Raw genomic sequence first — 27,505 nt, 5'->3', positions numbered from 1 at the left:
AGTTGCTGTGGACCTTTGGCCTTCACCCTGATATGTTGTTCAAAGCAAAAGCTCAGCTCATGAAGTCCTATGAAGCTAAACTATGAAGCGCATGCACTCAGGAAGATTCTTGGCTGACTTTGATGCTAGTTTTGGCAGCATGACCAATGCCTGAGGTGGAGGGGGAGGAAAGTGAGAGAAAGGGAGAGTGTTACAGTAAGTCATTTGACAGGCACAGAACCAACGGGTATCAGCATCACAAATTCTCCCGGTGTGAAATTCTGTGACTGTCACCAGCATAGGAGAGATGAGAGATGGCGGTGTGGATGATAGAGAGGCGGAGAAAATGACGGGGACGGAGGCTCCAGGCTCCCTTATGACCAATAATGTCGGTGGATTGCAGCTGGGGCAGGTCGGACGGAGTATGCATATGTATGACAGTGGAATCAAATAGATATTCAGCAAGAGGGCCTCACAGGTCGAACACTTTGAAGCCGACCTGTGGAACAGCTCACCAGAACACACATTCTAAAACAGACCGTCAGAATGGAGGATAATTATTCGCAAATAGAGAGAAAACCGGGAACGCATGGCGGCGGCATGATGCGCCCCAAATGAACAAACAGAAAAGCAATACACGTCCCATGAATCAATGTAAAGTAGAATTCCAAAAATAAGTCCCAATTAGTCGGAATATAATTTGGACCCAGCCAAATTCAGACCTCTGAATCACTGCCACCTTTTCGAGCCTAATTTAGACTAAAATAGTTCTGCTGCCATCATCATTGCTTTGCAGGTGGGATAAAGAATGGAGACGTTATATCCCTGAGTCAGACCCAGTAAGACTGACCCACATATGGTGATGACAAAAGGGTGCAGGGGATTGAAAGTAGCTAAACTGGTTGTTGTTCAGTCAGAATAATGAGTCTTAAAGCAACAGTTTCTTTGACCAGCAAGAAACATGTCAAAGTAGTGCAAAGTAACACCGCCTCCCAAAGAGAAAACATTTAACTTAAACACAAAGTCGGACGGATTAATGAAGGGAAGCCTAAATGGCAATTGGTCTGATACTCTGATGCCCGGTTGGGTCTCAGTGACTAGGAACCACTGTATCTAAAGCATATCGGGTCTCATTCACTAATGTGTCCACTGAAATGAGGATATTTCACATTGAAGAACGGCGCAAATCAAGCAGCAGTTTTATCCCTTGCTGAGTGGGTACATTTGGATCCTTGTAGAAAATTATACCTACATCTTATCATTACCATAATACACTCCTGAACCTTTACATACTGTATAAGGAGGGCCATTCTGCAGGGTCAGGGATGTAGAAGTGGATGAGGCAGCTCGTGAGAACCTGAAGCATGACAGGGTGAAAAAGAGAACGGGCAGAGTAATGGAGCCGATTGAGAAGTTGAAGGCACAAAAAGGTGTTTCATTCTATCACCTGAGTGACTAGTGCGAGGAAAGAGATAGGCTTTGGCTGCAAAGAATGTCTCCCCTGAGTGATTTGATATAAAAGTTAATGTCAGAAGGACCAAACAGAAAGAGGAACAGAAAGAAACAGGACAGGTGGAGGACTGGGAAAGGATGATTTATCGGCCAAAGATGAGAGGACTGCAGCAATTACTGGAGAAACAGCCCAATTATGTGGAAGCCCTCCAAGGAATGAGGGGGACAGTGATGCGATTTCTATCCAGCAAAGACTTTCATCGACCAGCGATTGTCACTTTTCAAAAATCTCCAACTGAGGCTATTTAAGACTACGGAGATTTTTAAATATCTGACCAACCTTTCATTGTCGTTGTGGAGGAGGATGACTGGCCAGCATGGATACAACTGAACCTCAATATATTATATATATATATATATACACACTTCTGTCGTACCAATCAAAATATGTCCATTATGATAAATGTAGGTATAAGGCAGAAGAATCCAACATAAAACTCATGTACAGTAGTTTCCTAATATTTGGCATCAACATTTAGGTGTCTTTTGTAAAAATAAATTATACCTATATCGTATATAATGTCAACAGGGCGTCAGTAGATTTGGGTTAACACAATGCTAACAATGTAAAGCGTTTGTTTGTAGAAAAGTGCGACAGAAATAGGTTGTTGATATACACTCACCGGCCACTTCATTAGGCACACCTGTTCAATTGCCTGTTAACACAAATAGCTAATCAGCCAATCACATGGCAGCAACTCAATGCATTTAGGCATCTAGACGTGGTGAAGACGACTTTCTGAAGTTCAAAGCGAGCATCAGAATCGGGAAGAAAGGGGATTGAAGTGACTTTGAACGTGGCATGGCATAGTATTTTAAAAACTGCTGATCTACTGGGAATTTTCACGCACAACCATCTCTAGGGTTTACAGAGAATGGTCCGAAAAAGAGAAAATATCCAGTGAGCGGCAGTTGTGTGGAAGAAAATGCCTCGTTGATGTCAGAGGTCAGAGGAAAATGGGCAGAGTGGGTCGAGATGATAGAAAGACAACAGTAACTCAAATAACCACTCGTTACAACCAAGGTATGCAGAATACCGTCTCTGAACGCACAACACGTCCAACCTTGAAGCAGATGGGCCACAGCAGCAGAAGACCACACCGGGTGCCACTCCTGTCAGCTAAGAACAGGAAACTGAGGCTACAATTCGCACAGGCTCACCAAAATTGGACAATAGAAGATTGGAAAAACCTGGTCTGATGAGTCTCGATTTCAGCTGCGACATTCAGATGGTAGGGTCACAATTTGGCGAAAACAACATGAAAGCATGGATCCATCCTGCCTTGCATCAACAGTTCAGGCTGGTGGTGGTGGTGTAATGGTGTGGGGGATATTTTCTTTGGGACCCTTAGTACCAATTGAGCATCGTTTAAATGCCTCAAATGAGTGATTAATACTGCATCCACCAACGTCGGAAAATAAAGCATACAAGTGCATGCCAACTCCAGATGTGCCTACTAGTTTCAACCGCATCCCATGGTCTTCTTCTTTTCCTTTCATATACGCCATCTGTGATGCAAAAGAAAATACTCTAAACATTATTCCACTTTGGTTCGCAGGTGGGAGGCAAAATGTTTAGCATAGAGCACAACATTCCTTATATTCAGTCAGATTCTGACTGACTGAAGTCTAGTCTCCTGCTGCACTGGCTCTATGTCCGCTGTCTCGCAGCACTCGATCTATGACTAGTATCATGGCTGATCATCTTGCTCCACTGCAGCAGCAGCAGCATTTACACGTCGAAGCCACACACACTCCTGGGTGTTTCATTTACCTTTTGAGCCTTGCTTCCATTTGCTCTCACAAAAATCAGTGTAACTCTAAGAGCTTTTCTACCAGTTAAGTTGCGTGAGTGATGACAAGAGATGAGTGGGAAAGAACCATTGTGTCTAAAATTGACATTTTGGTTTGAGGATGGCACAAGAGGAAAGAATTAAGTCACTGAGTGTCAAAATTGGAAAAGGTTCATTGCCTGAGGTGCAAAAATGTTCAGCTAATTTCATGGCAATCTGTCTTTCAGATATCAAAGACAATCTTGCCAAGTTTCTTTTCTTCAATATTAACAAGGATCAAAGCTCTGGTCATGGGGGAATTCTGAACTGATGATAGTGCTAGAAACAATGTTGGGGTCTTCAGGGGTCATCCACCAAAGATTATGCATAAAAAATGGCTTGCTAATCTGGGAAAGGGACAACTTTGGACCGTCTGATCATCCTCAGAGCCCACAGAAGGTAAATGTATCACAATACCAACTGTGTGTTTGAATCCAAATGCCATCAGTCTGAAAACACACTGTTAATACCTGAAAGAAACGGGCAACTCTTTCTCTCGAGATACAACACAGGGAAGACAGACACCGACCATGATGGATAATGGCTCCAGACTGGCTCGGGTATAACAGATGACGTTAAACTGACTAAGGTCCTGAAGGCAGAGGGAAGGTTGACTGTGAGTTACATCTGTCCTGGCAGGTTATAAGCCCTGAATCATAGCCAAGGCTGGTCTGAGGAAGGATGAGAAATCAGAATTACTGCACGACTACTGTTCTTTCAGCTGACATTTTCCTTACAGCTAGCTCGCTTTAATGACAGCCTGAATCTATTATCAGCGTCAACACTGACTCCAGTTTCCATAATACATGCCTGCACACAACGAGAACCTCCTAAACAGCACAACTCCCATAATCTTTTCCCTAAATTCCTCAATTTTAGCTTCAGCGCCTCTGGTGTTCGCTGCCTTGTCCCCGACTCCGACAGAATCCAAAGAATCTGTACTCTACAACATCCCCAGCTTTGCCGGCGACAGATCTCGGCGCTGGGTAAAGTCTTAGTTTGTCACCCAGGTTTCGGGTCTCCTGACATTTTGTAAATCCTGTCTGAAATGCCTCAAAGACAAATCGCGGGGCACTGGCTGTTGATGCTCGAGAGGCATCACAATAAGGGAGGAATGCAGGAAATATACACGCGATGAAAGGGTCGGAGGAACACTGACAGACTCAAAAAGGTATTCTAAAAAGGTACATTTCAACAAAAGTTGATGTTGGCAATGTCAAAGCCTGGAACAACAAAGCACGAGAAGGACAGAATCTCTTTCTTTCTCTCTGTCTCAACGTCGCTCTTTCCCTCTCTACCACACACACACACACACACACACACACACACACACACACACAGGCAATGCAGAATTATAGAGACAAGCTTACTTTGTGTGTGTGTTTGCTATTTGGAGGGAAAAGAGGGAGTGACGGAAAGAGAAAAGAGCTCGGAGTAAAGTAAGAATCAAGTCAATACGCACCACACACAGCAGAAGTAAGTCTCACACACACACACACACAGACCAAACACCTCCTCGAGGCTCTCATCTCTCCCTACTGTCACATCCGCAGTAGCTCTTGTGGCCCTTGAATTCCCTGGTTCACACACACACACACACACACACACACACACACACACACACACACACACACACACACACACACACACACAGCGGTCTATGGGGTGTGCCACTCCAGCGTGTAAAGCTGTTAAGCAGCAGCTGCTCCTGCTAGATGTTTGGTCCCCTTGTCGCTGAAATATTGATCAGTTCTCGGGCAAGGCAGCAGAGTCTGCGATCCCACCGTCCCCATGTATAATTGAAGCGTATATCTCTTAGTGTAGCGCGCCAGTTGGGAGAAGGAATTAAGCCCCGAGGAAAGCTGAAGGCCTGTCTATGCTGCTGTAGCGGCTCCTTTGTCCATCAATCATATGACTTTTTCCCCCCCACACAAAAAGGTTTCACGGGCTCGCTACATTTACCGTGGGAAGTGGCATGCCTTGTAAAAAAAGAGAATAGAAGGCAGAAGATAACAAGACTCAATATAGGTTCATGTTTTACTGCTGGCCATTTATCTGAGCTCAAAGCAGTCCTTTGGGCCATTTTGTACTCGTGAGCATACAGGAGCAATGTCTTAAAAGATTATTGGGTTTATTTTCCTCATCGCCATCAAATCTAGTGGAAATCAACAACGTGTCAGTCTTTGACTTCCAAAAAATAAACTCCGGTGCCCGTGTTCATGGTAATGAAGGAACACGTCACCCAGAGCAATCGTATGTCTCATTGATGCGTTTTCTTTTTACTACAACAATGGAGCTCTATGGCACGGAGTAATTAGCCATGTCACCGACTGGTGGAGCCTTCCCAACAGAAGAATCATTCTGCTGTAATCGCTGTCAGCGTGGGCAGGTCTTTTTGTTGGATGCTGTCGCCGACGACATCACTGCATTGGGACGGAGGCGTGCCGGAGACCTTCCCCGGGATCCCGAAGATAAAACGGGAAAAGACAACCAAGACCAGTAGGTTTTGGGGATATTTTTGTCATTGTATATTTCTAATTTAACGGTCTGTCCCTGAAGAAGGAGTGAGCGCCGCCAACAAGCCGCTACAGCGGGGCGACAGCAGAGACAAACAGCGTGTAGAGACGGCATATTCTCACATCTTACTCAATGAATTTAGGATTTATTACGACATAACCAGAGTTGCTCATTGTTGGAACAGTGGAAAGACGAACCACGTCGCGTTTTGTGAGCTTTATATTTTTTCTTTATAATTCTGAAGGGTTGTCCTTTTTTTTCGGTTTAGGTGTAAGAATATTTCCTTCATTGATGTTTTGTGAGTTCATTTTGTTTATTTGTGAGACTCAGGGGAATCCGCTCGCCCGCAATGCATCCTGGTACACGGAGGCACAGCGGGCGCGGCTCAGCAGCAGGAGGGATCAGCTTTTCCAGCACACACTGGGTAATTTACTTCTTCAGACGACTTCATTTACCATCAACCCTGATTGGACGTCCACATGAAAGGCGGCGAATTTTCCCTTTAAGACTAAACATTGATAACAAATCTAGTTTTCACAGCCTATTCGTTCTTCTTATTCCTTCATATATATATATTTGCCACAGTGGTGGTTATGCTTACAATGTCCTGTAAACACAAACCGCACAGACAGCTTCACAAACAAAGCCACGGGGAGGCAGAACGACTGAAAAACACATAATATCAGAGCACATACAGTTGTGTACGACTATAACACGCAGAGCAGTATAAATGTACACACTGATTCATATAAAAATCACCTGCTGTTTAACACACAGCTCAAGAGAGTTTACAAAACATTCTGCCTTGAATTTGATGGTTTACAGACATCATAATTATAGCTATGCACTTTCAAACAGCCAACATTATGAAACCGTAAATGTCAAAATGAAACATAAACATACACCGAGAGGCGGAGCGGATTGTTAATAATGTATCTCTGTGGTGTGGTGATGTGTGTTTATACCGTGTCACCAACTTCACAATCCCTTCAGCCTGGCAAAGAAAAGGCCTAATCAGTCTCCTTTTATCAAAACCTCCCCAGTTATGTAAATCAGTAGCAACAGGTTGGAGAACCCAGAAGCAATGCATTTGAAATAAAAGCTGATAATTGCACCATTAGAGAAAACACCTCCCACACAGTACACGGTAGAACATGCAAAGTAGTGTATATATATATATATATATACACACACAAACACACCGTATATTGTGCACGGTTACATCTCTAGTCGCCGTCCCTTTTACTGCAGGATCCCTGACATCAACGTCATTATTTTCTGTACAAACAAACATGAAGTGCACCTTGAGTATTTCGGGATCAAGAAGGTCAAGAACGGACGTTGCTGCTAAAAGGCTCCGCGCATCCACACAGCTGTTTTCAGTTGACCCGACTAATGGCACCTCTGCTCAGGTTGATGGTGGGATGCCGGTGGAAACGACGGTGATGTCACCGCTCTCAACACACCAAGAGGAATGATAAAAGTGTCGTGACAGGTGCAGCTGAAGAGAGATGTCAATCAAGTGACGAAAATAGGTCTAATCAAGGCCCGACTGTGGGGACTGAAATATTGTTCATTTTCCCGACGTGATTTCTTACTGCAGCTATTCACTGTTTAATGGGATTACTGTTACGTTTCCATTGTTAAAGAGTTAATTACTTCTGCTGGCAGTCGGGACGGGTACTGAGGAGTGGGCTAACTTTAACAAAAGGGAGTGAAATCACAGCAAATGCTCAGCATGCGTAGAATAGTTATTTCACAAAGACTAGCTGTTAATTGCTTTCAGATAGTTTCTCTCTTGTATTTACAGAATTATGACGCATGTATGTAGGATGTATCAATAGAAAAAGCGATACTTATCAATACAATGCAAACAATACCAATCCCTAAATGTCAAAACTGTAGAAACCCTGACATCATGCTATGCTGCCCATAACCGACAGCAGTGTACACCAAACGTTTTTTAAATGGCCAAATTCAGAATGGGACTTTTCTATAAATCCTGAGAAAAAGAAATGCTTTACTGCCATTTCCGCATCACCTTATCTTGAATATATAAAACCAGCCATTTTGAAAAGTAATCGCTAACGATACCTGTTTATTATGCATGTGTTATTAAAAACATACACACATGTTTAATGCATTATAAATGAGACCAAATAAATGCATTTAGGCAGAGTTAACAGTCTCACATTAAACAAAAATAGTGTACACTCGCCTTTCGTATTAGATTCAATGTTACAAGTAGACGACAATCAGAACATTCAGGCTGCCTCGTGTGGCCTAAAGGTGTACTGGAGGTATAAATGTTAAATAAAGACTATGGAAGAAATTCCGCTAGTATATTTGGCGACCCTATCAAATCTTTTCCTTGGATTGACTGATCTAGGGGACAAAACAGAGAAGCAGGATCACTTTTAAAACCTTTTAAAAGGCTGAATCAATGGGCCTCTTCCATCGCAGATGTTTGCTGGTAATCAGCCTGAAACCTCTAAAAAGTCATCAACAGGGAGGAACATAATTCATTCTCCAATACTTTATTCTTTTCTTGTGGAGTCAAGTTAAGAGTTGACATGAGAGATGATATAGATATGAATCGTGTGTGCAGTCAAACGCGACAGACCGCAAAACGCTGTGAATATACTGTAGCAGAGAACAACAAACATACCGGAGTCAAAAGAGAAGTTGTTCTTCGGCTGAGCCAGCTGGGAGGGGCGGAGGCTTCAGCTGGAGCGTCGTTACAGCACTGACAGCTTCAACTTGGCAACGTATTGTACGCTTTAAGGAGAAACGTGTGCTTTACAGGACGAGTGTGTGACTGCCGCCATGTATTCATTACTCCGAGCTGAAGTTTGAACCACGCGGGACTGCTCACTTTGAAAACCAGCTTGCTCTTTGGAGAACAACTACTCGGGAAACAAAAGCGGAGGAATTGCATGACTGATGTTCAAATGTTTTCCCATCGGTGGAGGCGCTGTCTTCCTCTGCTCGTCAGTGCTTTGAAGTCATGTAATAAGGCTGTGTGTGTTAGTGCATGTGGGGGTGAGGGGGTGTTGTTTTCATCGCATAATGGGGACCAGAGTCCGTTCTGCTGTCGGGCTCCTTTGGTAAGGGGTTGGGGGTTATTAGGTTGGCGTATAGGTCAGATGTAGACATGGGTTTAAAGTTAGGAGAAGGGACAAAGGGATAAAGGGTAGAGAAGTAAAATAGGCATGCTTGTGTGTGTGTGTGTGTGTGTGTGTGTGTGTGTGTGTGTGTGTGTGTGTGTGTGTGTGTGTGTGTGTGTGTGTGTGTGTGTGTGTGTGTGTGTGTGTGTGTGCGTTACTCCCAGCTTTGTCTGTGCAGCCTACGTCATGCCAAACAGCATTCGGAGACCTAGAAAAACAAGAGGTTGCGCGGACAGGAACAAAACTTGGCCTTTTCTCCAAAGCCCTGCTGTCGGCCTGATAATGTTGCACATATGAGAAGAAACCACTGGCTCCCCGTGAAGGCAGGGAGTTCAAATGGAGTGATCACAGTGAGAGACAATGCAGAAAGATGCACATTTCTCTCCATCTGCCTCCTCCCGCCGATTAACTCCTCCGTCTGAGGCTGACTGTGTGTGTGGCCCAACATTGCCCTCTACTGGCCACGGCCTTCACTCCCTTTGACTGAGTGCAGCAAAGGAGAGCAACCTTGTGGAAAACATCCAGACGGTTATCAAACAATCTGAGTCATGATGTGAGAAAAACAGCAACTAGTATTCAGGGTGATGTAAGACATACTGGACTTTGTATCAGGAGGTTTAGAAAACACATGAGTGTACAGATTGTGAATTGACTTTGCTTAAAAAGAAAAGCCCATGACCTGGCATTGTTCTTCCTCAGCATCCAATCAAAGGAAATGTGCAATAACCTACATTTCCCTTTTTGCATCCAAGCACATAGACCAAGCAAAGGCCTACATTTGTCGGTGTGAATTTAAAGGGCTGCATAAATTGAATTCCATACATAAAAGCAGGTTCCACAAGATTTGAAAACCATTACAGCATTTCCAAAAAGAACTCGAAATGTGCACCCTACTTCTTAAAACAAAAGCTCCTTAAGTCAGACTTGACAGCTCGACAGCAAACACGTGGAGCGGCACGAAAACAAACAGATGTCATCATTGTCAAGACTCGTCTTGCCTCTGAAGAAAAGAAATGCCGAAGCAAGAAAACAGATCTAACAAGAGCTGCCCCCCTCTCTCTTTCTCTCTCTCTCCCTCTCTCTCTCTCTCTCTCTTTAATCACTGCGCATATTTGCTTTTCAACCGATATTAAAAGCAATCCATCATGGCTGACCGGGGGGGGGAGGCTCGCAATTTTCACCGTGCTCCCTGTAACTGAAGAAAGGATTCCCCCCTCTGACATTATTTAGATATCAAACAGCAATTTGCCACTCATAAACACCAGCATGAATGTGAGCGCATCGGGCCAAATCCAATATAAAAAAAAAAAAAAAAAAGCGGGTGCAGCTCTTGCGGCACGACACCGAGAAGGCCAGCCCCACTATATCATCCTGATGGGATATGATGTGGTTTATATTATTACCCTGGACGGATAATGGGATTTGGACACTTATTGGGATACCAAGTGGGTTTTTATACGGGCTACGACTATTATGGCGGATCAAAGCGAGGCCATACGCTGTGGAGAGATTGTTCGATCAAAAAGGACATGGAGCAGAGGGAAGGAGAGAAAACAGATGGTGATAAAAACTGGGAATCAGAATGTGCCATAGCCTTGACTCATTGGTGTCTCTGTTAGAAGAAAAAAAAAGACTTCTGCAAACGCATTTATCAGCCAGCTACAGCTCACGGTGTTATTTCCTTCAAAAAGAGTTTCTCAAAACATCTCGAACAACAGCTCGCACCCGAGAGCAGATCAGGCATCGTGAACATCAGGAGGCTACAGAGGAGCTCGGCAGCGCAACGACGCGGTCATAAAACAGTGGGTGGCATGGCCTCCAACCACGATGTTCAGAGGCCTTCAGCTGTCTGATTGAGAGAGAACACAGGCATCCAGCTGTTCCACAGATATCCGCTCAAAAATAACATAATGACTTCAAAGAGACGGTAAACACGAACAATGGGAGACACACTTTCAGCGGATGAAACCACGGAGGGGGAATTTTGTGTTGTTCACAACCGAGGACCCTTTCACAAGAAACTCCTCTGGCCGACTGCATCTTCCCACTGGAGGAACAAGCTATACGCGATCGCAGGGATGCCTCATCGGGTGTCTGAAGCCAGAAGGTGCGGAACAGCTGCCACCAGCAGTGATGCTGTTTTGCCCGGATGAACGAGGAAGAAGGGCAGGAAGAAAAGTCTGTCTCGTTCCCTCGTTCCGTCTCTCTTCCCACTGTAAAATGATTGCTTTCAGTGCGACGTGTATAATAATATAATAAGCCACCACAATCAGAGACGTTTCTCCCAAAAATAACTCTATTTCTCATGTTTTACCGACATTGAATGTCGCAGCCATTTTCACATGTAATTGCAGGGTAAACACAGGTGTGATTGAAAAAAAAAAAAAATGATGGCCCTGTTCCATTTAGGTGGGCTGGGGCCCTGGTGTTGTGCGTGCTGGCTCACCGTAACGGCTGTGACACTAAACAGAATGGGACTTTCATCAGTTTTATCAATTACGCCTGTGTTTACCCTGCTGTTACATGTCAAAATGGCTGCCGTGAGAAGGGCCTGTTAGTTGTGAGGGCAGTGAACGGCCGTGCTAGCGTGGCACTTCTCAGGGGCTGCGGATTCATCAACATATGTGTCCTGCTGCCTTCAGGTGCTGCAGGGACTTCATGAACTGAAGCAGGAGCTTTTTTTTATACATTTTGAATCAGCTGTGGACAGCAAATAGTGTAACTAATTACTCTGGACTCAAAGAAATGAGTAAAAGGAAGATTGTTCTTTTGAAGGGAGCAAAATGTCAAAAGCTGGCATTGAATGTACACCATGAATAAAAACAAAACTACGCCATTACTATACATTACTGGATTCATTTAAATGAATGGCAGCAATCAGTCATTTGTTGCAAAAAGGCATGGACTTAGTAAATGCATCTAAGTATCGAGTGGGGAGATGTTTGTGTTCTTGCAGCTTCAACACTCGTCTCACTTTTTGAATACTTTGTCTTGATGGCTAAAGACTAATGTGATGAAATACAGAATATTATAGAATCAATCAAACAAAGCTTACATGAGGAACTTACCTGCTAAAACAAGATTTTGACCACAAGTGAGATGCATCAGAGTTCTCATAATGCTATGGCGCCCTTGACCAACAGTGGAAAGGGTTGTTGGAAGCCGTCAACTATAACTTTGACCACTGTACAGGAAACAGACCCGAGGGCGCCTCGCTGAACAAAAAGAGATCCTTTCAACTTGAACGGATACCGCGAAGATAATCTGATTCATATTTGATCTTTGGTATAGTTTGTCTTCCGCAGCTACGACGTTCTCTTTAGCGTTTTCAAGAAGCAATTGGAAATTTCATCATCAAAGCGCATCTTTCAAAGCGTACATCACACACTTTACACATAAAAAAAAAAGGTGTTTCTTTGTTCCCTCTGTCTGATGATGATTACAGAGGAGAAACGGCTCGGAGAACAATGATTGGGAAGAGTAAAGAAATGAAGTGCAACAAAGTGAGACTCAAAAAACCCCCACGTTTGACTGAAACTGCGGGCCAAATTCATTCACGTTTACAACTACAAGACAATACAGCAGTAAGCCTTAAGTGTTGCTTGTTCAGAGCCGCTCGACCACAGCAGAAATAATACGACAGGAAGTACGAGGAATGGCACCAGATTTACCTCCAAGCCACAAAGGACTGACGTCCTGTTGACCCACGTTTTCGCTTTCATTCATACGATCTGCATCCGAACACTAACGCGGAGCTGAAAGTGACACCTTGAGTTAGAATACAAGGCGCTTGCCTTGTAAAATGAACAAATTGTAACATCGGGATGCTCGGATGCTCGCCTCAGTGTGCTGCTGAGTCACCGGTGAAAGGCTCCACACAAGTCAGTCGTGACGTTTAAAGTGATTGATTGTTGCAGTCACGCCAAATGGTCCATTTTGAATTCACTGGGCTTCTCGCAGGTTTTATGTATCTGCTGCTAACAATCTGCCGCTGGTTCTCAGCGGGGCTGCTGAACCTGTCGATCGTGAAAGTTAAACATGCAATGGCAGCCACAGAGAGCTGACAGAGGCGTCTGTTATTGCTCACTCGTGCGGATGAGCAGAGAACTAATTAGTTGCATCTGCGTAACACCTTGAAGGAGGCAGACACGCCGCTATGGAAAGCGCTCGATGTTGAGTTATTGTACCCGGTGCATGCTGTTTGCAAATCAATCAAATCTTGTTGTTCACATCTGGCCGGAAGGAGTGTGAAAACTGAGAGGGCTGAGTTGAAATAGCAAGATACACCAAAGCCTCCGCAAATGCGAGTCTGCCAGGATTTCTACATTTGAAATGCACCGTGTTTGGAAATGGACTTTGTTTTTATTTTTGCTTGTGTTTCATCACTATTTGTAGTACTTTATCACACCAAAAGACTACAAACTGTAGCGTCACACTCATACATTGTTTACAGTTAATGATCTCTGATCAATTTTGTACCTGTTACTCTCACACACGTGACATCGCACGTGTTAGGGTGAAGTTTGTTGACTTCACATTGCTAATCAGTGGGCAGGACTGCTTTATCGCAATATAGGATTAATGTGCGATTTTTGCATCACTGTGATGAATTACATTTTTTTGTGGGGTGTATAAAATTATCTGGCTAAGCCAAAAACAAACATTTAATTTATTCTCAACGATTTCTATATAAATCTTCCAGAGAATGTAGTAAATCATGTTATATAATGATACTGCAGAACAAAGTGATATATCATAATAGAGGATGTTATCCATATCACCCGTTCCTGCTGGGGTTAATTGCTTACCTTGACAGATCAGCATCACCAAACCACCCTCCACCCCCCCCCCCCACACACACACACACACACACACACACACACACACACACACACACACACACACACACACACACACACACACACACGAGGAAGGAGATATACTCAAAATAAATAATACTGAACTTCAGCTTTGTTAAACTTTGTTATTGTTGCTTATTCAGTCACGACTTTTGAATGTAATAGAGAAACATCAAGTTTTCAGAGGATTTAGGGACAGTTTAACTTTATACATTTTGTCATTGAGTGATTTTTAATTGTATGAAACCTCTTAACCTAACTATAACTGAACACGTTTCATTAGTGGCGACTGCCTGAACACTAATGGATCTGCTATTCATTGTGCCTGTATTGTATCCAAAAATCTCCTGTAATAATAACTCTCAGAAGTTGTTGCTTTATATAAAATGTGCTCTTCCTCAACTTGCAGGGTGAGGAAAAAGATGATTATAAGATGGGACTTCACGTGGTAAGGGCACTTTGTAACTCGCTGAGTTTAGACTGACAACGTTCTCAAGAGCACAGAAGAACACAGTGCAATCATCGGTGCTAATTGAAAGCCTTGAGTGGTGGAGCTTTTGAGATGGTTGTAATTAAGTAATGGCTGTGCCAAATTTATTTAATTTAAGCTTGAATGGGCATTGATTTCACTATATGATCATCAATCCACTGCTAATCAAAAACAACATGAGAGGAGTTTGAAATAGAGCCAAACACACTGCAGTACATCACAGCCGCAGTTGTCTGGCCTTATCTCAGTGTGATCGTAAAGATACCTCGTTGAGGGAGATCTTGTTGTTTTTCATCCTCTGGGGTGGACTCCGCCATGTTTTCCCAAAGAATTGCTGATGGTTTCTGTCAAACAGGGTCACTCGCAGCTGGTAGGTCACATCTGGTTCCCCCCCTGACATCTCCTGGGTCTAAAAAGGAAAAACACACACACACACATTAGAAAAGTCACAGGTAATCGTCGCCCTAAAAGATTAACATGTATGACAAATGAAACCTTAAAATCTAATCCAGTTTACCAAACATCCACGAGTGGGTTTCACTCCAGAACTTCATACAAGATCCAAACGCTAAATTCTGCATACATGTAACACTTAGAGTGTATAACAGACTATCTACAAAAATCTAAGTTATCTTTAAAGTGTTTCTTATTTCCATGAGACACTTATGTGACTTACTGCAGTGGTGTTTGGGGAAATATCTCTGAAACGAATTTGCAAAGAGCATCCATAGCATTCTGACATGTGTATCTGTCAGTGGTCAATGTAATTACCCAGTTGATGAAATCAAAGGTCACCTTTAATTGTTAAACTTTTGCTCTGTGACGTATCATAAAGTATAGGGGCCTGTATCATACCTTTGCTAAATACAGACAGCCGAAAGTCGACTCAAATTAAAAAACTACACCGAATACAGGTGCGTTCATACCCCCCACCTCATCTCTGCCACGAGCAGAACTGTTTCTAAATCTGTATCAAGCGTTCAGCGTTGACTGTGAGCAATCACCTGCGGGAGGTGAGCTGCAGTGAGTCGGCTGAGGTGGAGCTGGAGACCGGTGGACTGGGTGAAGTGGTTTTCCAAAGCCAGGCGAACTGTCTGGCTGGGCGGAGGAACCACCCGGCTCCTTTCAAACACTTCCCTCCAGCCGTCCGCCATGTTGAATGTGTCTTCTGCTTTGACCATATCCTGTAGTTAATAGTAAAACGATGATGCCATAGCGAAAGTACGGATATACCGCGTTAAACAGAGTTGTTACTGCGAATGTTTATCTTCTCCACCCGTTTAGATTTTCAAACCCGCGGCCGCCATATTGAAATCGGATTGTACTACTCAGCGCACAGGGGTTAGATGAGTAAATCTGTGATTTCATCACTATATTCACGGTTAAAACAACAATGCAAATATTATACATTTAACACATGATGAAGTTACTAATGCGTCGAGTAATTTCACCCCGAAACTGAACATCAAAACAGTGCTTCACAATGTTGGCATTTTAACCTCTAAACCTTTCATTTGGTATGTCCCGTCGCGCTGCATCAGTTGCTATGGTAATGTTTACTCTGCCATACGGGTCTACAGTTTAAGGTCTTAAATGCAACAAAGTGAATAAAACATCCACTGTTATGTCAGTGCCATATATACTTAGAACAAGGCATATTATAATAACATAAACGTATCATTATTTTAAAGATATATTAACATTATTCGTAGTAGGAGTAGTAAAAAAGGGTCGGTGGTCCTTTATGACAAAATGTGAGAACATGTCCCGTGACTGCCTGATAAAGTTAAGGAGAATAATGTTCAGATCTTATTTGTCCCAGTTTATCTGATGGTTCGCCTTATCTGACGTCAGTGTGTCTTTGATAAATGGAAATATAATGGATTCCCGTGTGAAATGACTGATCTGTCTGCAACAATGAGTTCATCTCCCAACAATGTCACATCCAAGGCTCAAAATAGACATTACATGAGAAGCCCTTCAGACAGTCAAGAGGTTAAGTATATAAAAAAGATGTATTCGTGAGAAGGGATGATTTTTTTTAATTATTGCTTTAGGTTAGGCCACTATCAGCCTATATGATGGGTTCCTCTGAGGGCCAGAAATCAAGGGCAATGGTGGATGACAGGACTGCAAAAGTACAGAGCCCCCAAAATATCACAAGATTAGTTTACTTTCTTTTATACAAGCCACCCACATAAGTGACCCTACAGTCAGTGCCATTACCACTGGAGTGGAGTAAAAGTTACTGACTCCAAATGGAGAGGGCCAACAAAATTCAAGTTGATTTTTTTATTCCTGTCACATTTAGTGGCCCATCACTTTGAATGTAAACACCGAGTACTTTGCCTCCCACGTGTTCTGTCTTGCATGCAACAACCTAAAGTGTTATAATTTACTGTAGTATTATATATAAGCAGGTTTTGAGGTCATTGTACGTTAAATATTGCCATATACTGACAACCTATACCTCTAATTTTATCATTAGATTGTAGCTTTCCATCAACCAGTTACGACATCAAAATGCTGCTTACGCATTAATGCATCATAATAATATAATTAACATAATCCTGAATTAATTGATTAATAAATAGTATACAATATATCTGTCTAATAATATGAGTCTTGCCTTGCATGAGTTGCCTACTTTAAGATTTCATCAATTTTGTTGAGAATTATGTATTTTTACTTTTGAACGCAGGACTTTTAGAGTATTTTAAGTATCTCTACTCTTACTTATACAGTATGTCTGATCGCTTCATCCAGCACTAAAAGCAGCGTCCCAACACGCAGAGACAATGGAAGAACACGACCACTAGGGGGCAGCAGCGCACCACCACCCGTGAGCGCAGTCAGCCCCGAGAGGAAGAAGGAGGAAGCGGTAGCTACAAACTACAAAAACAGTGCAATGTTCGGACTGTTCAGGAAAAACAAGCCCGTGAAAATAAGGAGTTTCAATGAAAATAAAAAGTATGGCGTTGCGGCGAAAGACATAAACGAGTTGCTTAAGAAGGGCTGCAAGCTACTACAGGTGAGCTCGTTTCTTTTCTTCGGGTTTGTTTTAACAGCTGCTGTACCGACAGTTTCGCTTTCTCTACAGACACGTTTGGTTAAAAGAATGAAAAGTGCGCCCGGTATGGTGACATGTACACAACACCGTTATCTGCATGTAAGATGAGAAACAACTTTATTCATAACGCAGGAGGGACATTTAGTTACAGAAGCACGTAGAGAGGAAGGTAGACGTATAGTGCATTACACTACACCAGTGTGCGTAATGTACGCGCAAAAACAAGTGATTTTATTGTAGAGATTATTTCAAACATGTTCCTTTCAAAATGAAATGTTACATAGGACCAAGTGTGTTTTAGAGATAGCAGTCAAAACACTTGATCTTCATTCAAAAGGAGGGCAGATAAGCAGACACCAGCTGCGCTCCTGCACAAGATACACAAGATAGATGTATCCATGTTATCTGCACAGACTGTCACAGATATCTCTGCGATGTAAGTGAATTAATCTAAAAAGAACCACGGGAACTACAAAGACACACGCACACAAAAAAAAAGCAGATCATCGTATGTTATCATCACAATTCCTTTCTTCAGATTATCTGCACATTCTGTAAAACAAAAAACATATTTCATGAGAACACAGCTGACTTTTTTTTCTTGTCTTTATCGCAGTGGTCATAGTGTGTGAGATAGTGAGCATTTCCTTTGAATTATATGCGACACTCGAAAAATACATTAAAATGAATACATTTTTGAAATGGCTCAGAATGTGCGAGGCTTTGTCCTACACATCAGTTAGAATCAAATCTCTTGTAAAAATAGTTAAGAGTAAAATGATACATTTGTCATTTCCAGTTGCCATCTTCTGGTGCACACGTTTGTTTGTATGCGGATGGGACAAAAGTTACGGAGGAATTCTTCCAAACTCTGCCGGACAACACGGAGCTGGTTCTTCTCTGCAGGGATGAGACATGGAGTGGAGGTAGGACAATCATCCAAACAGACACCATTCAAAAAAAAAAACTTCAACTTCAACTGTACATGTATGTACCCTGACCAGACAAGTTTAGAAGTAGGATGATGTCTGACCCCCTATAACCCCTGTGGTTCCAACTCCAGTTGTGTGCGACATCGGCCGGTTACTGAGCGCAGACCGGCACGCCGATGGCCTCATTGAAGCGGCCAGAGGGCTCCTCTCTGATGAGCAGTCTCCTAAGAGGCGTAAAATCCTGACAGACCTGCTGCGCAACCTGGAGGACAGATCTGAGCTGGAGAGCAGAGAGGAGGATGAAGACTGGTTCAAAGGTACAACGTCAAACGGAGACCCAGGACACACTTTATATTTGCTGCGAAATGTCCCCCTTAACACTTGATGGGACTCCAATTTCATCTGCGTTTGAGTTTGTCGTTAAGTGGGGTTTCATTCCAGGTGTTGACGCTCGATTCAAGACAAAGTCGGCCTACATGAAGTACAACTGTGAGAGCCGGATACGACGCTACCTGAAGGAGGTAAAGCTCCTTATTCTGTTCAGGAATCTAAAAGGGGGCGAGTGGCATGTCAATCGAAAAGTGTCTCTTCTGTTGTCAGGTGGATGCTGCCGCTAAAGCCACACAGAAGGCTAAAGTCAGGGCGGAGGTTGTGAAAACATCCAAATGCTTGGCGGAAATGCTGAAGACGGCGAAGCACAACGGCTGCTACTTCGACAGGACAGTGAAGGAAGCAGATCGCCTCTGTACTCTGGCGGGGTGGTTTACCTGCCAGGTATTACAGGAGTCGCCTCCGCTCCATTTGATGCATTTCTAGAACTTGTTGGTGACCCTTTACAACTTACACGAGACATTTTGAAAGAACTGGACCTGCTTTCGAGCGCATCGTTTACGCCTCTTTCTTCTCTGTCGCCTCCTCAGGGATCATTTGAGCAGGAAGTGTGCCCGTCCCTCCACTCCATCAACCCCTACGGCAGCCGAGAGAGCAGGATCGTCTTCAGCACATGGAATCTGGACCACAGGTCGGACTCTTTAAGGAAAAAAACAAAAGCCTTTCACTGTCAAAGTGCAAACCAGGCCTAGTACATTCATTCATACATTTGGCATAGAGTTGTCCTCCATGCGATAGATCTGACATCGATATATTAAAACACACCTGCTGATTGAAGAACAAATTTAAGAACATTTCTTCTTCTTCGGTGGTGTGTGTCCAGGATTGAAAAGAAGAGGGCGATCATTCCCGCTCTGCTGGAAGCTCTGCAGAGTCCCAGGAGCGCCGACGTCAACGTGGGCTACTTCTACCGCCTGCTGTTCACCAGGGAGAACCTGAAGCTGGTCCACATCGTGTGCCACGACAAAGGGGCTCACAACCTGCTGTGCGACGCCGCGGAGATTTTTAACTCGGGCGAACTCGAACAGAAGGGCAAAGGCAGGAAGAGGCGCCTGGTGTGAATATTTACACTCTTGCCTTGCCTTTTTTATTTTATTTTTAAAAGCCATATTGCGCTTTGTGAACCAGTGAAGCCTACAGAGCGTTAATACAGACCGACGGTGCTTCGTTAGACAAACGGAAGAACACTTAAACCAGGAAATCATGAAAACCATTTATTTTTGTCTTTGTTGGCACGGTGATGTAAGAATGCATGAATTGATTACAATGCGGCGTTCACTCAGTCAGACAGTTGCATAGGAGTGAACAGCACTAGTGCAATTACCTCAAAGTTAGATGAATAGATAACATTTAGTCTAAGTCAGGCTTCAGTAATCATCACTTCACTCACATGCTGAGGACCAATCACAGACCTCAAGGTTTTTAGTCCAGGTTTTCTTACATCCTATCATGTTTGCAAATGTGAACCTAATCATCTGCATTAATATATATGTAAATATATATGTATATATGTTATGTTACAGATGTGTAGTACAGTTAAGCAGCTGCCAAAAACAAACTGGGCAAAGATGTGTTGACGATGAATATTAGACACTTGGTGAACAATGAAATTCATCTCAAAACGCTGAATTTGATATTAAAAGCTCTCAATATGGAACTGCTCTTTGACGCGTGTACCCTCCTTCCGCTCCACATATATACAACTTGTAATTTGGAGATTTTTTTTTTTCCCCGTTTTTATTACAGTGCTGTTTCTCAAGACTAATCTCAAACTTCAAACGTGCACTGAAAGTATGAAGCAGTGTGTTCTGTAGCCCGATCCTTATCTAACTAAAGTGCTGCTAACAACCCCTCCCCCCTCCCCTCAGGCAAGACCAAAGTTGACTGAACAATGGGGGTGTGTGAGCATAAATAAAACAGGCACTAATATACATGTCCCCACACAGGTGGCCATATTAATGCTAGTGCTGTAACCGTGTTAAAAAGTATCAAATGAAATAACATATTCGGGTATCAAGCTAAGTGACAACAATTTGGCATTTTTTGTGCGTTTGGAGAGTCCTTGTCGAGTCATCAACTAACTGTTTACCACCAACACCTTGCTTTGACGCTTTCAACGGAGTCATAACTACCGGTGGTAAACTGCTCGACGACGACGACTTGTAAATGATGGCGAGGCCGACCGCAGAGTCGGCTCCAGCAACAGTTCATGCCTCCCTCGCTTGCGTCGTAGCGGGCAACTTCATCACCGGTGAATTGTGACGCGTTCTGATTTAAGGACCGACTGAATCTCAATAGTAGTTTCACTTTGGCTGCTTTTTATTGAGTGCTGAGAGTTGTATGCGCTTCCACAGGCATCAGTTCAGTTCCCCCTTCACTAATTGTCCCCTCCCTTCATCCTGAGGAGGCCCGTCTCCTCTTCGTCGCTGTCCTCTGGCGCGTAGTAATGTCGCCTCCTGTGCTCCTTTCGCACACGGGAGGACGATCTCTGAGGGAAGTCCTGCAGCATAGAAGAGTAATTCAATCCACCGTCACCCATACAAACATATATAATATATAACTGCTGTGCCGCAACATGTGAAAGCAGTACAGAAGGGGCCCTGCATTCCAAAGCTTTTAAAAAAAGGTATTCTGAGTAATTAAGACACTATGCAGACATACGTCAGCTTAATAATTCAAATGTGACACGTTTATGTCAAAGATGCTGAGACGCGCGTTACAGCACCACTGCACATGAAGCGTTGTCCAGCTCTGGTTCAGCCACATGCAACAGCTGGATTTAAATATCACGTACGCAAAAAGTATTTGAAAATATATATTTATTTTGCGGTGCATGCTTTGCTTTTTGCTGCTCTGATAAACGTAAAATAAAACAATTATTGAGCATACTATCTCAGCAATGTTGAAATATTGTCCCTCCTGCACTGAAAGGCATTTTTGGGAGCAACACAATGTCTTCCTTTTTGAACCTTTACAACCTATGTTTTGTAGTTTATTCACACAAGAGAATGTTGTTCATCTTGAATCTCTTGTTGCATCCTAAAATGTGCAACTGTTACGAGTTAGCCCCTAAAAAGATTCAAAAACACAAAGTCCCGTCATGTAACATACTGAAAGCTATCAAACTGTTTAGTGTCCGTTTATCTTTGTTTAGTGTCTTATCAACACAGCCGCTCCTTAACTGGCCATCAGCTGGGGAAGCTTTCCACTGCCAGAGCCTCAAGCAACATAATCCAACCCCAGTCACAGATTGGCCCTGAAGAAAAAAAAAAAAAAAACGACCTCACCTGTACAGCGTCCAAGTTTCCAAAGAACTGCTCCACGGGAAGAATCTGGTTGCTGTCGTCATCCAGGAAGATGCTTTTGCTGGTTTCCTCACAGTCCATGTCCTCGGACTCCTGCTTGTCACAGGCGGCCTTCCCTCTGCCGCCGTCCGGTTCCAGCCTCGTCCTCAGTTCGTTTTCTTTGCCCTCCTGTCCCTCGAGCTCCGGTGACGCCGAGCACCTCCCCCTGCCTGCAAGCTGGTGGCATTCACAGCTGATGAGAGAGAGCCTCTCCAGAGGAACGTCCGCTTTGCTGCAAACGCCGAACACCGAGCTGCCCTCTGCTGCCGGCTGAGCCTTTGGACTTTTCGTACATCCGCTTCTTGTAGTCGAAGCCTGTGAGAAAGGGTTAAAGACGAGGTTACAGTTCACCATGATCCATTTCCGTTTGCTCTTAACGCCAACGTACATCATCCGACAAGGACGCAAGACACACTGTACAGCGAGCCTAATGCGCGTGACAAGTACATGCTCTCAGATACAGTTGTGAAAGTCTAGCCAGTTGTAATTGTCCAGTGTAGGGAAGAAACGTTGCTCTTTATACAGGCCGTCAACACAAACCTTTCTGGAGCTGCTCTTCCTCTTTCTGGGCCTCAAGCCGTGAAGTCGACCAGGCATCTGCAAAGCAGCATAACGTGGTTTGTTTCATCCCGTGTGGCAAAACTCAAACACAGCGACCAGTTCGTGGTGGAAAAGGTTGCTTTTATCTGCTTTAAGCCGAATGCAACAAGCTTCAGTGATATCACAAGCCGAGCGACTTTCCAAAGCACAGCCCTGTAAAGGAGTGGGTCAGCATCCAGTCTTTTTTTTAGATGTGAGCCAGCTTTAAAAGAACAAGACGTTGGACGTATTTTACTGCGAAAAGTGCTTCCAGGCAACGAGTGACGCTTGGTTATGTCTGTGTGTTCATTTCAGACGGCTGCCCCGGATAATCACCGTCACAGCTAGTAAGTTTGGCATATTAACTGTCGCCCTAACCCTAAAGTAAGGGTGCTTAGTAACAAAATAAGATAAGACATTCATCTTTTTTCACTTTAAAAGCTGATATGGGACAGACATACCGGTTTAAGATGAATCAATGATATGCGGGAAAGCAGCTCAGCACCGTTTAACACTTAAAGTGTATATGTTTGTGAGAACCACCATGGCTCTGTCAAGCCCCCGCTGTACAAGCTCCTCCCCCCTAAAATGTTGTCGTCAGCCATGACCCCGTGACTCAGACACCTCCGGTCAACTCCGGGGCGGGGGTTTAATCGCCTTTAATCGGCTAACGCTACGTCTGCACACATCAGGCGTGTCAAAGCAGTTGGCGAGTTAAAGTCCACAGAAACAGTTCTAAGTAACTATCAGTAACTGTGAGGAAAATACAACCGGACTAGTAACATAACTGAGGTTTTTTTGGTTATTAAAGTCCATGCGCACTGTTAGTAAATAAACCATCATGGCGAACGGCAACTGACGGTAGTTAGCTGACAGGCAGCTAGGAGATGAACGTTACTCCATGGTAGCTCTGAGCTGTCTTGCTAGCCTCATTAGCTTGTAAATTAGCTAATATGTCGAGATGCATTATCGGACCTATCTTCCAAGTCTGTTGTTGTAACCACGGACAACACTGAAGTGATTCTTGTGCCTTGTGAATGAGCCTAACGCTACGAAACTTAACGTGAGCTTACCTTAACGCCTTCCATGTGCTCTATTTACCGGCGCAATGCCTCTGCGTTTCAAGTCCCGACTCTGTACTTTGTTAGTCTTCAAACTAAATGGCTCGGATTAGCTACAAACTATGAGGCATGTGATGGCGTGGATGATTTATGGCGTCTTAAAAAATAAAAGTCAGTCGGCTTCTTCTTTGGTTTTTAACGGCATCTTGCATCCTTAATGTCGCACTACTGCCACCTTCTGGAGCTGGTCGACTCTTACAGCGTCCGATTTGGGATTCTTCTTTCTTCCCACACTTTAATCATTCCTACATTTCCCTGGTGCAGTATTCCTCCCCACCACCTTACTTAATTATCCCGTGTTAAATGGGACATTTTGTTCATCCTCAATGCTTCTTCTTCACTCTGGAACTGTGCACTGTAAATTACTATATCATCACTGTCACCATCATTCAACCTCTGACCTGTTCTGTTGTGACTCTGCTGTCAGCGTCTCAGCACCTCTGACAAAATCATGTCATCATAATGTAAGCAATTGGGTCTAAAGAATGATTTCTCACTGTGCTTTGTGTGTGAACACTGTTGTAGGAGTTGACTATATGAGCTATTGTATAAGACTGAAACATGGAGAGCACAGCTACTCTCACATTTATAAGATGTCTCATGTTGTTTTATAGTAGTCAAATGGTTGTTGTTGAGCGCTGTTGCCAATTTAGCCGTGTGTCTATGTGCATGTACATTTAGATAAGTCGTATTCATTGTATGTGTACACACTTGCTGCGGTCGAAAAGTCCAAAAATGACCTCCCAACGTCTGTTCCTAACCACTTTTCACTGACCTCTAAGGAAAACGTCATGAGGTCAAGGAAATAATTCATGAGGAGTTAGGAAAAGACAAAGGTGGAGTTTACAGAATGTGACTGTATTTCACTAAGCTACATAAGGATGATACAACGGTGGCAATCACTGATGTAGGTCTAACGTGGCAATTTGGATTGGTTATATTTAGCTTTTTAACAGTTTAATAATCTATCATAGTCCGAGCTTGTTTTGTCGGGATCTTAATGCCTACTTGCTGTTAAATCATGCTGCTGTATGTACAAATGTCCCTAAACCTGAAGGATTACATGTGTTCTGATGTGTGAAGTAGATAAGGTTGTGCAGACACAAGTACTGCAAGGTCTTAAAGAAACCCTGTTTGTGGAACAGACTAGGATGTTAAAATGTCCTCCTGCTTGTGCTGTCTTGTGTCATCAGAAGACTGTTGAGGACCTCTTACACTCTCCGCACTGCAGGAGGAAGCATCGAGCATCCTGTGGTCCCTGGAAATGTCTTCTTGAATTTTGGCAAACTGAGACAAGACTGATGAGTGCGGAAAGCATTCTGACCAAAGCTGAGCATGAGATTAAATTGCCTTCTATAGCTGATGAACCTTTTCTGTAATAGCATGGCAGTACCTCTGGGTCCACCTTCAGTAGAGTAGTATCCAAGAATAGCAATGGGTTTTTTTCTTCCATCTTTCATCCTTCAATGTTTTTTGTGTTTAATGATCATCACATCTTTACTGCCAGCATTGGCCTGTTAGTTGTATATGTGGAGAAAGCATTGTTCTGTCTAACAAACCCAACTTAATGCTTAATTACCTAAAGAAATACTTATTATTATTATTCCTGAAGTGTTTACAATCCGTCTTATGTGTTCATCTTCTGACCTGTGATGGTTTCTCAGAGCTGTTGGATATGTGGCAAAGCTTTGATCTGTACATGGACTGATTTAAAATCCTGTGTTCTACAAAGTAATCCTCGTGACTCGGTGTAGCTGCTTGTTGACAGATGCAAAGCTGTTTTAAGCCACTATACATGTTATATTCACTATTTAAGAAGCTTCGCATGAACTCAGCATGACTGAAGTTGAACCCCCAAAGAAATCTCATAATACAAAAGTGTCACTTTTGATGACTTGAGTGTTTTATTGAATGCAACACCAAACCAGTGAAGTTCATGAATGAGTCGGAGCAGTTCACACAATCCTGCAGAAGAATGACCAGGAAACATCTGTAAATAAAGAAACGTCCTCATTAATTATCTCAGTGTTTACACAATAACACACATTACTTTATATATATATTTATATAAGTATATATGCTCATACTCATCTTTTAGTCCGCTGTGGAGAGAGAGAGAGAGAGAGAAAAATAACAGTAAGAGAAATAATATTGTATTCATTGAATCAAAGATACTAAATGATTCATATATTTTATAATATATTTTGACGCTCATACCAATCCTTTTTTGTCCACGGTGAACAGCAGTAGCTCAGGTGGTGGAGTAAGAGAGGGAACAAGAAATCATCGTAAGTAAGACGGACAAATAATCTTTGAATGACTTTGAAAATGAATTCTGAACAAATAGACGTAGCATACAGTGTGTAGGTATGTTACATAATATTACTTTGTTTATATATTGTAGACTATTCTAGGTCACTTTCTCAACAAAACAGAAGCTCCTACTTACTTTTTCCGGCCAAAGGGAACACAAAAAATGGTTAGTAAGACAAATGATCTTTGAATTATCATGTCAGCCCGTCCCTCGTCGCTCTCTTCGGACCACCTCGGCCTCTTCGCAGCAGCCTCCTCGTCGTCGTCGCTCTCTTCCCTGCGTCGTCTTGTGGAGGAGCCGAGGCCAGAAGTTGAGGGAGATCCAGGAACCACTGCATCCGCGGGCTCCTCAGAAGAACCTTCCGAGGAGAGTGGCCTGATGTCGTCAACATCCAGTACAGGGATCTCAACCGCCAACTCCAAGTCCTCAAGTCCGACGACATTGATCTCAGGGTCCTCCTCCTCTTCAGGTAGCCCATACCTGTACCTGTCAATAATACGCTCAAGAGCAGCATTAAAAGCATCATCATCATAAGGTTCAGCGTGAATCAAAGATACTAAATTATCAGCTCATACTTACTTTTTCCGGTCAAAGGGAACACAAACATAACAAACATATTTTAAATGATACTATACCTTTTTGGGCCATATTAAGGCACTCTTAACCCGCAGACTTTAACCAAACTGTCTTTGGGGAGTTTCCCTGGTCACGTTTTCATGAGGTTTGCTCGTATTGGATGTTCTGTATTTAGGTGTCCAGTGCAGTGCCAGGCAATTTTCAAGCGAAGGTGGTAAGTTCCTCTTCTCACATCAGCTTTCAGTGATGTCTTTAGTGTTGACCTGGAGAGGATTGCAGACACTGAGGGGGATGCATGACGTGTGTGATTCAAGCACACACCCCACTGGTGCTGTGACAAGAAATATTGTGCTCATTCGAACACCGATCAAGCTAAAGCCTCCTTGTCCTGCCAGACGAAAAAAGGGTTAAAGTGGGTCAATCCAACGGCCCCAGTGCAAGACGCTACATGGGGTGTCATCAGCCCTGCCAGACACAAAGGCTACCACGAGGACCACTGGTCCTGCTTCGATGTGGACTCAGTGGTTGCTTCGATGACGTTTCTGGGAGAATTGCCAGCCCGTCCCAGATGAATGCCATTTTAGTTTAACTTCTGATCTGAGGCTTTGGTTGAACTGGGTCGTGTGAGGTAACAAAATGGGAGGAGACGTTATTCCATAAATTGTCCACAAGAGGGTGCTAGAGTCTTTATAATTCCACCTCCTCACACTGATACGATATTTAGACGCAACAGTTTGTGCTGTCGAGGAATGATAGGAATATTCTTATCTATTTGAGAATTGGCTTTAAAAACTGTTGGGCCGGTTTGGCAGTTACTTAAACC

At 43.3% G+C, this 27,505-nt stretch overlaps 3 protein-coding genes across 5 annotated transcripts in view; 1 reads left to right on the top strand and 2 right to left on the bottom strand.

The window, feature by feature from the left end:
- The window catches only part of nphp4 (nephronophthisis 4), a gene marked incomplete at its 5' end in the record, with an annotated part of 141,221 nt that extends 125,684 nt beyond the window's left edge, over positions 1 to 15,537 (bottom strand). The window contains 2 exons of the mRNA XM_079166699.1: positions 14,622 to 14,765; positions 15,361 to 15,537. Coding sequence (XP_079022825.1) covers positions 14,622 to 14,765; positions 15,361 to 15,537 — 321 coding nt within the window. The remainder of the gene's footprint in view (positions 1 to 14,621; positions 14,766 to 15,360) is intronic.
- Positions 15,538 to 17,230: 1,693 nt separating this feature from the next.
- On the top strand, positions 17,231 to 19,837 carry dffb (DNA fragmentation factor, beta polypeptide (caspase-activated DNase)). Its single transcript, XM_079172184.1, has 7 exons — positions 17,231 to 17,387; positions 18,226 to 18,352; positions 18,490 to 18,675; positions 18,800 to 18,879; positions 18,959 to 19,132; positions 19,279 to 19,379; positions 19,572 to 19,837. The coding sequence occupies exons 1-7, from the start codon at positions 17,265 to 17,267 to the stop codon at positions 19,807 to 19,809; spliced, it is 1,029 nt and encodes a 342-aa protein (XP_079028310.1). The 5' UTR covers positions 17,231 to 17,264; the 3' UTR covers positions 19,810 to 19,837.
- On the bottom strand, positions 19,767 to 23,882 carry cUnh1orf174 (chromosome Un C1orf174 homolog). 3 transcript variants are annotated; one of them, XM_079172195.1, is made up of 4 exons: positions 23,745 to 23,882; positions 22,633 to 22,689; positions 22,036 to 22,407; positions 19,767 to 21,248 (listed from the first exon to the last, which is right to left on the bottom strand). In XM_079172195.1, exons 1-4 carry the CDS (start codon positions 23,757 to 23,759, stop codon positions 21,126 to 21,128), a joined length of 567 nt encoding a protein of 188 aa, XP_079028321.1. In that variant the 5' UTR covers positions 23,760 to 23,882; the 3' UTR covers positions 19,767 to 21,125. The 3 variants fall into 3 exon arrangements, with proteins under 3 accessions (XP_079028321.1, XP_079028322.1, XP_079028323.1); XM_079172196.1 differs by lacking the exon at positions 23,745 to 23,882 and adding an exon at positions 23,133 to 23,545; XM_079172197.1 differs by lacking the exon at positions 22,633 to 22,689 and having other exon boundaries at positions 23,745 to 23,863.
- Positions 23,883 to 27,505: the final 3,623 nt, after the last annotated feature.

Source organism: Pholis gunnellus, assembly GCF_910591455.1.
Source record: "Pholis gunnellus genome assembly, chromosome: 2".
Taxonomy (NCBI): Eukaryota; Metazoa; Chordata; class Actinopteri; order Perciformes; family Pholidae; genus Pholis; species Pholis gunnellus.
Note: the sequence above shows the minus strand (reverse complement) of the source record. Positions and strands in the feature narration are given on the sequence as shown.

Coding starts and splice junctions, on each gene's coding strand:
- cUnh1orf174 (XM_079172195.1), bottom strand. Junction 22,408..22,632: donor GGAAGAGCAGCTCCAGAAAG/GTTTGTGTTGAC, acceptor CCTTTCTCACAG/GCTTCGACTACAAGAAGCGG. Junction 21,249..22,035: donor GAAACTTGGACGCTGTACAG/GTGAGGTCGTTT, acceptor TCTATGCTGCAG/GACTTCCCTCAGAGATCGTC.
- dffb (XM_079172184.1), top strand. CDS start 17,265: ATGTTCGGACTGTTCAGGAAAAACAAGCCCGTGAAAATAAGGAGTTTC. Junction 18,353..18,489: donor GGATGAGACATGGAGTGGAG/GTAGGACAATCA, acceptor TTCCAACTCCAG/TTGTGTGCGACATCGGCCGG. Junction 19,380..19,571: donor ACATGGAATCTGGACCACAG/GTCGGACTCTTT, acceptor GTGTGTGTCCAG/GATTGAAAAGAAGAGGGCGA.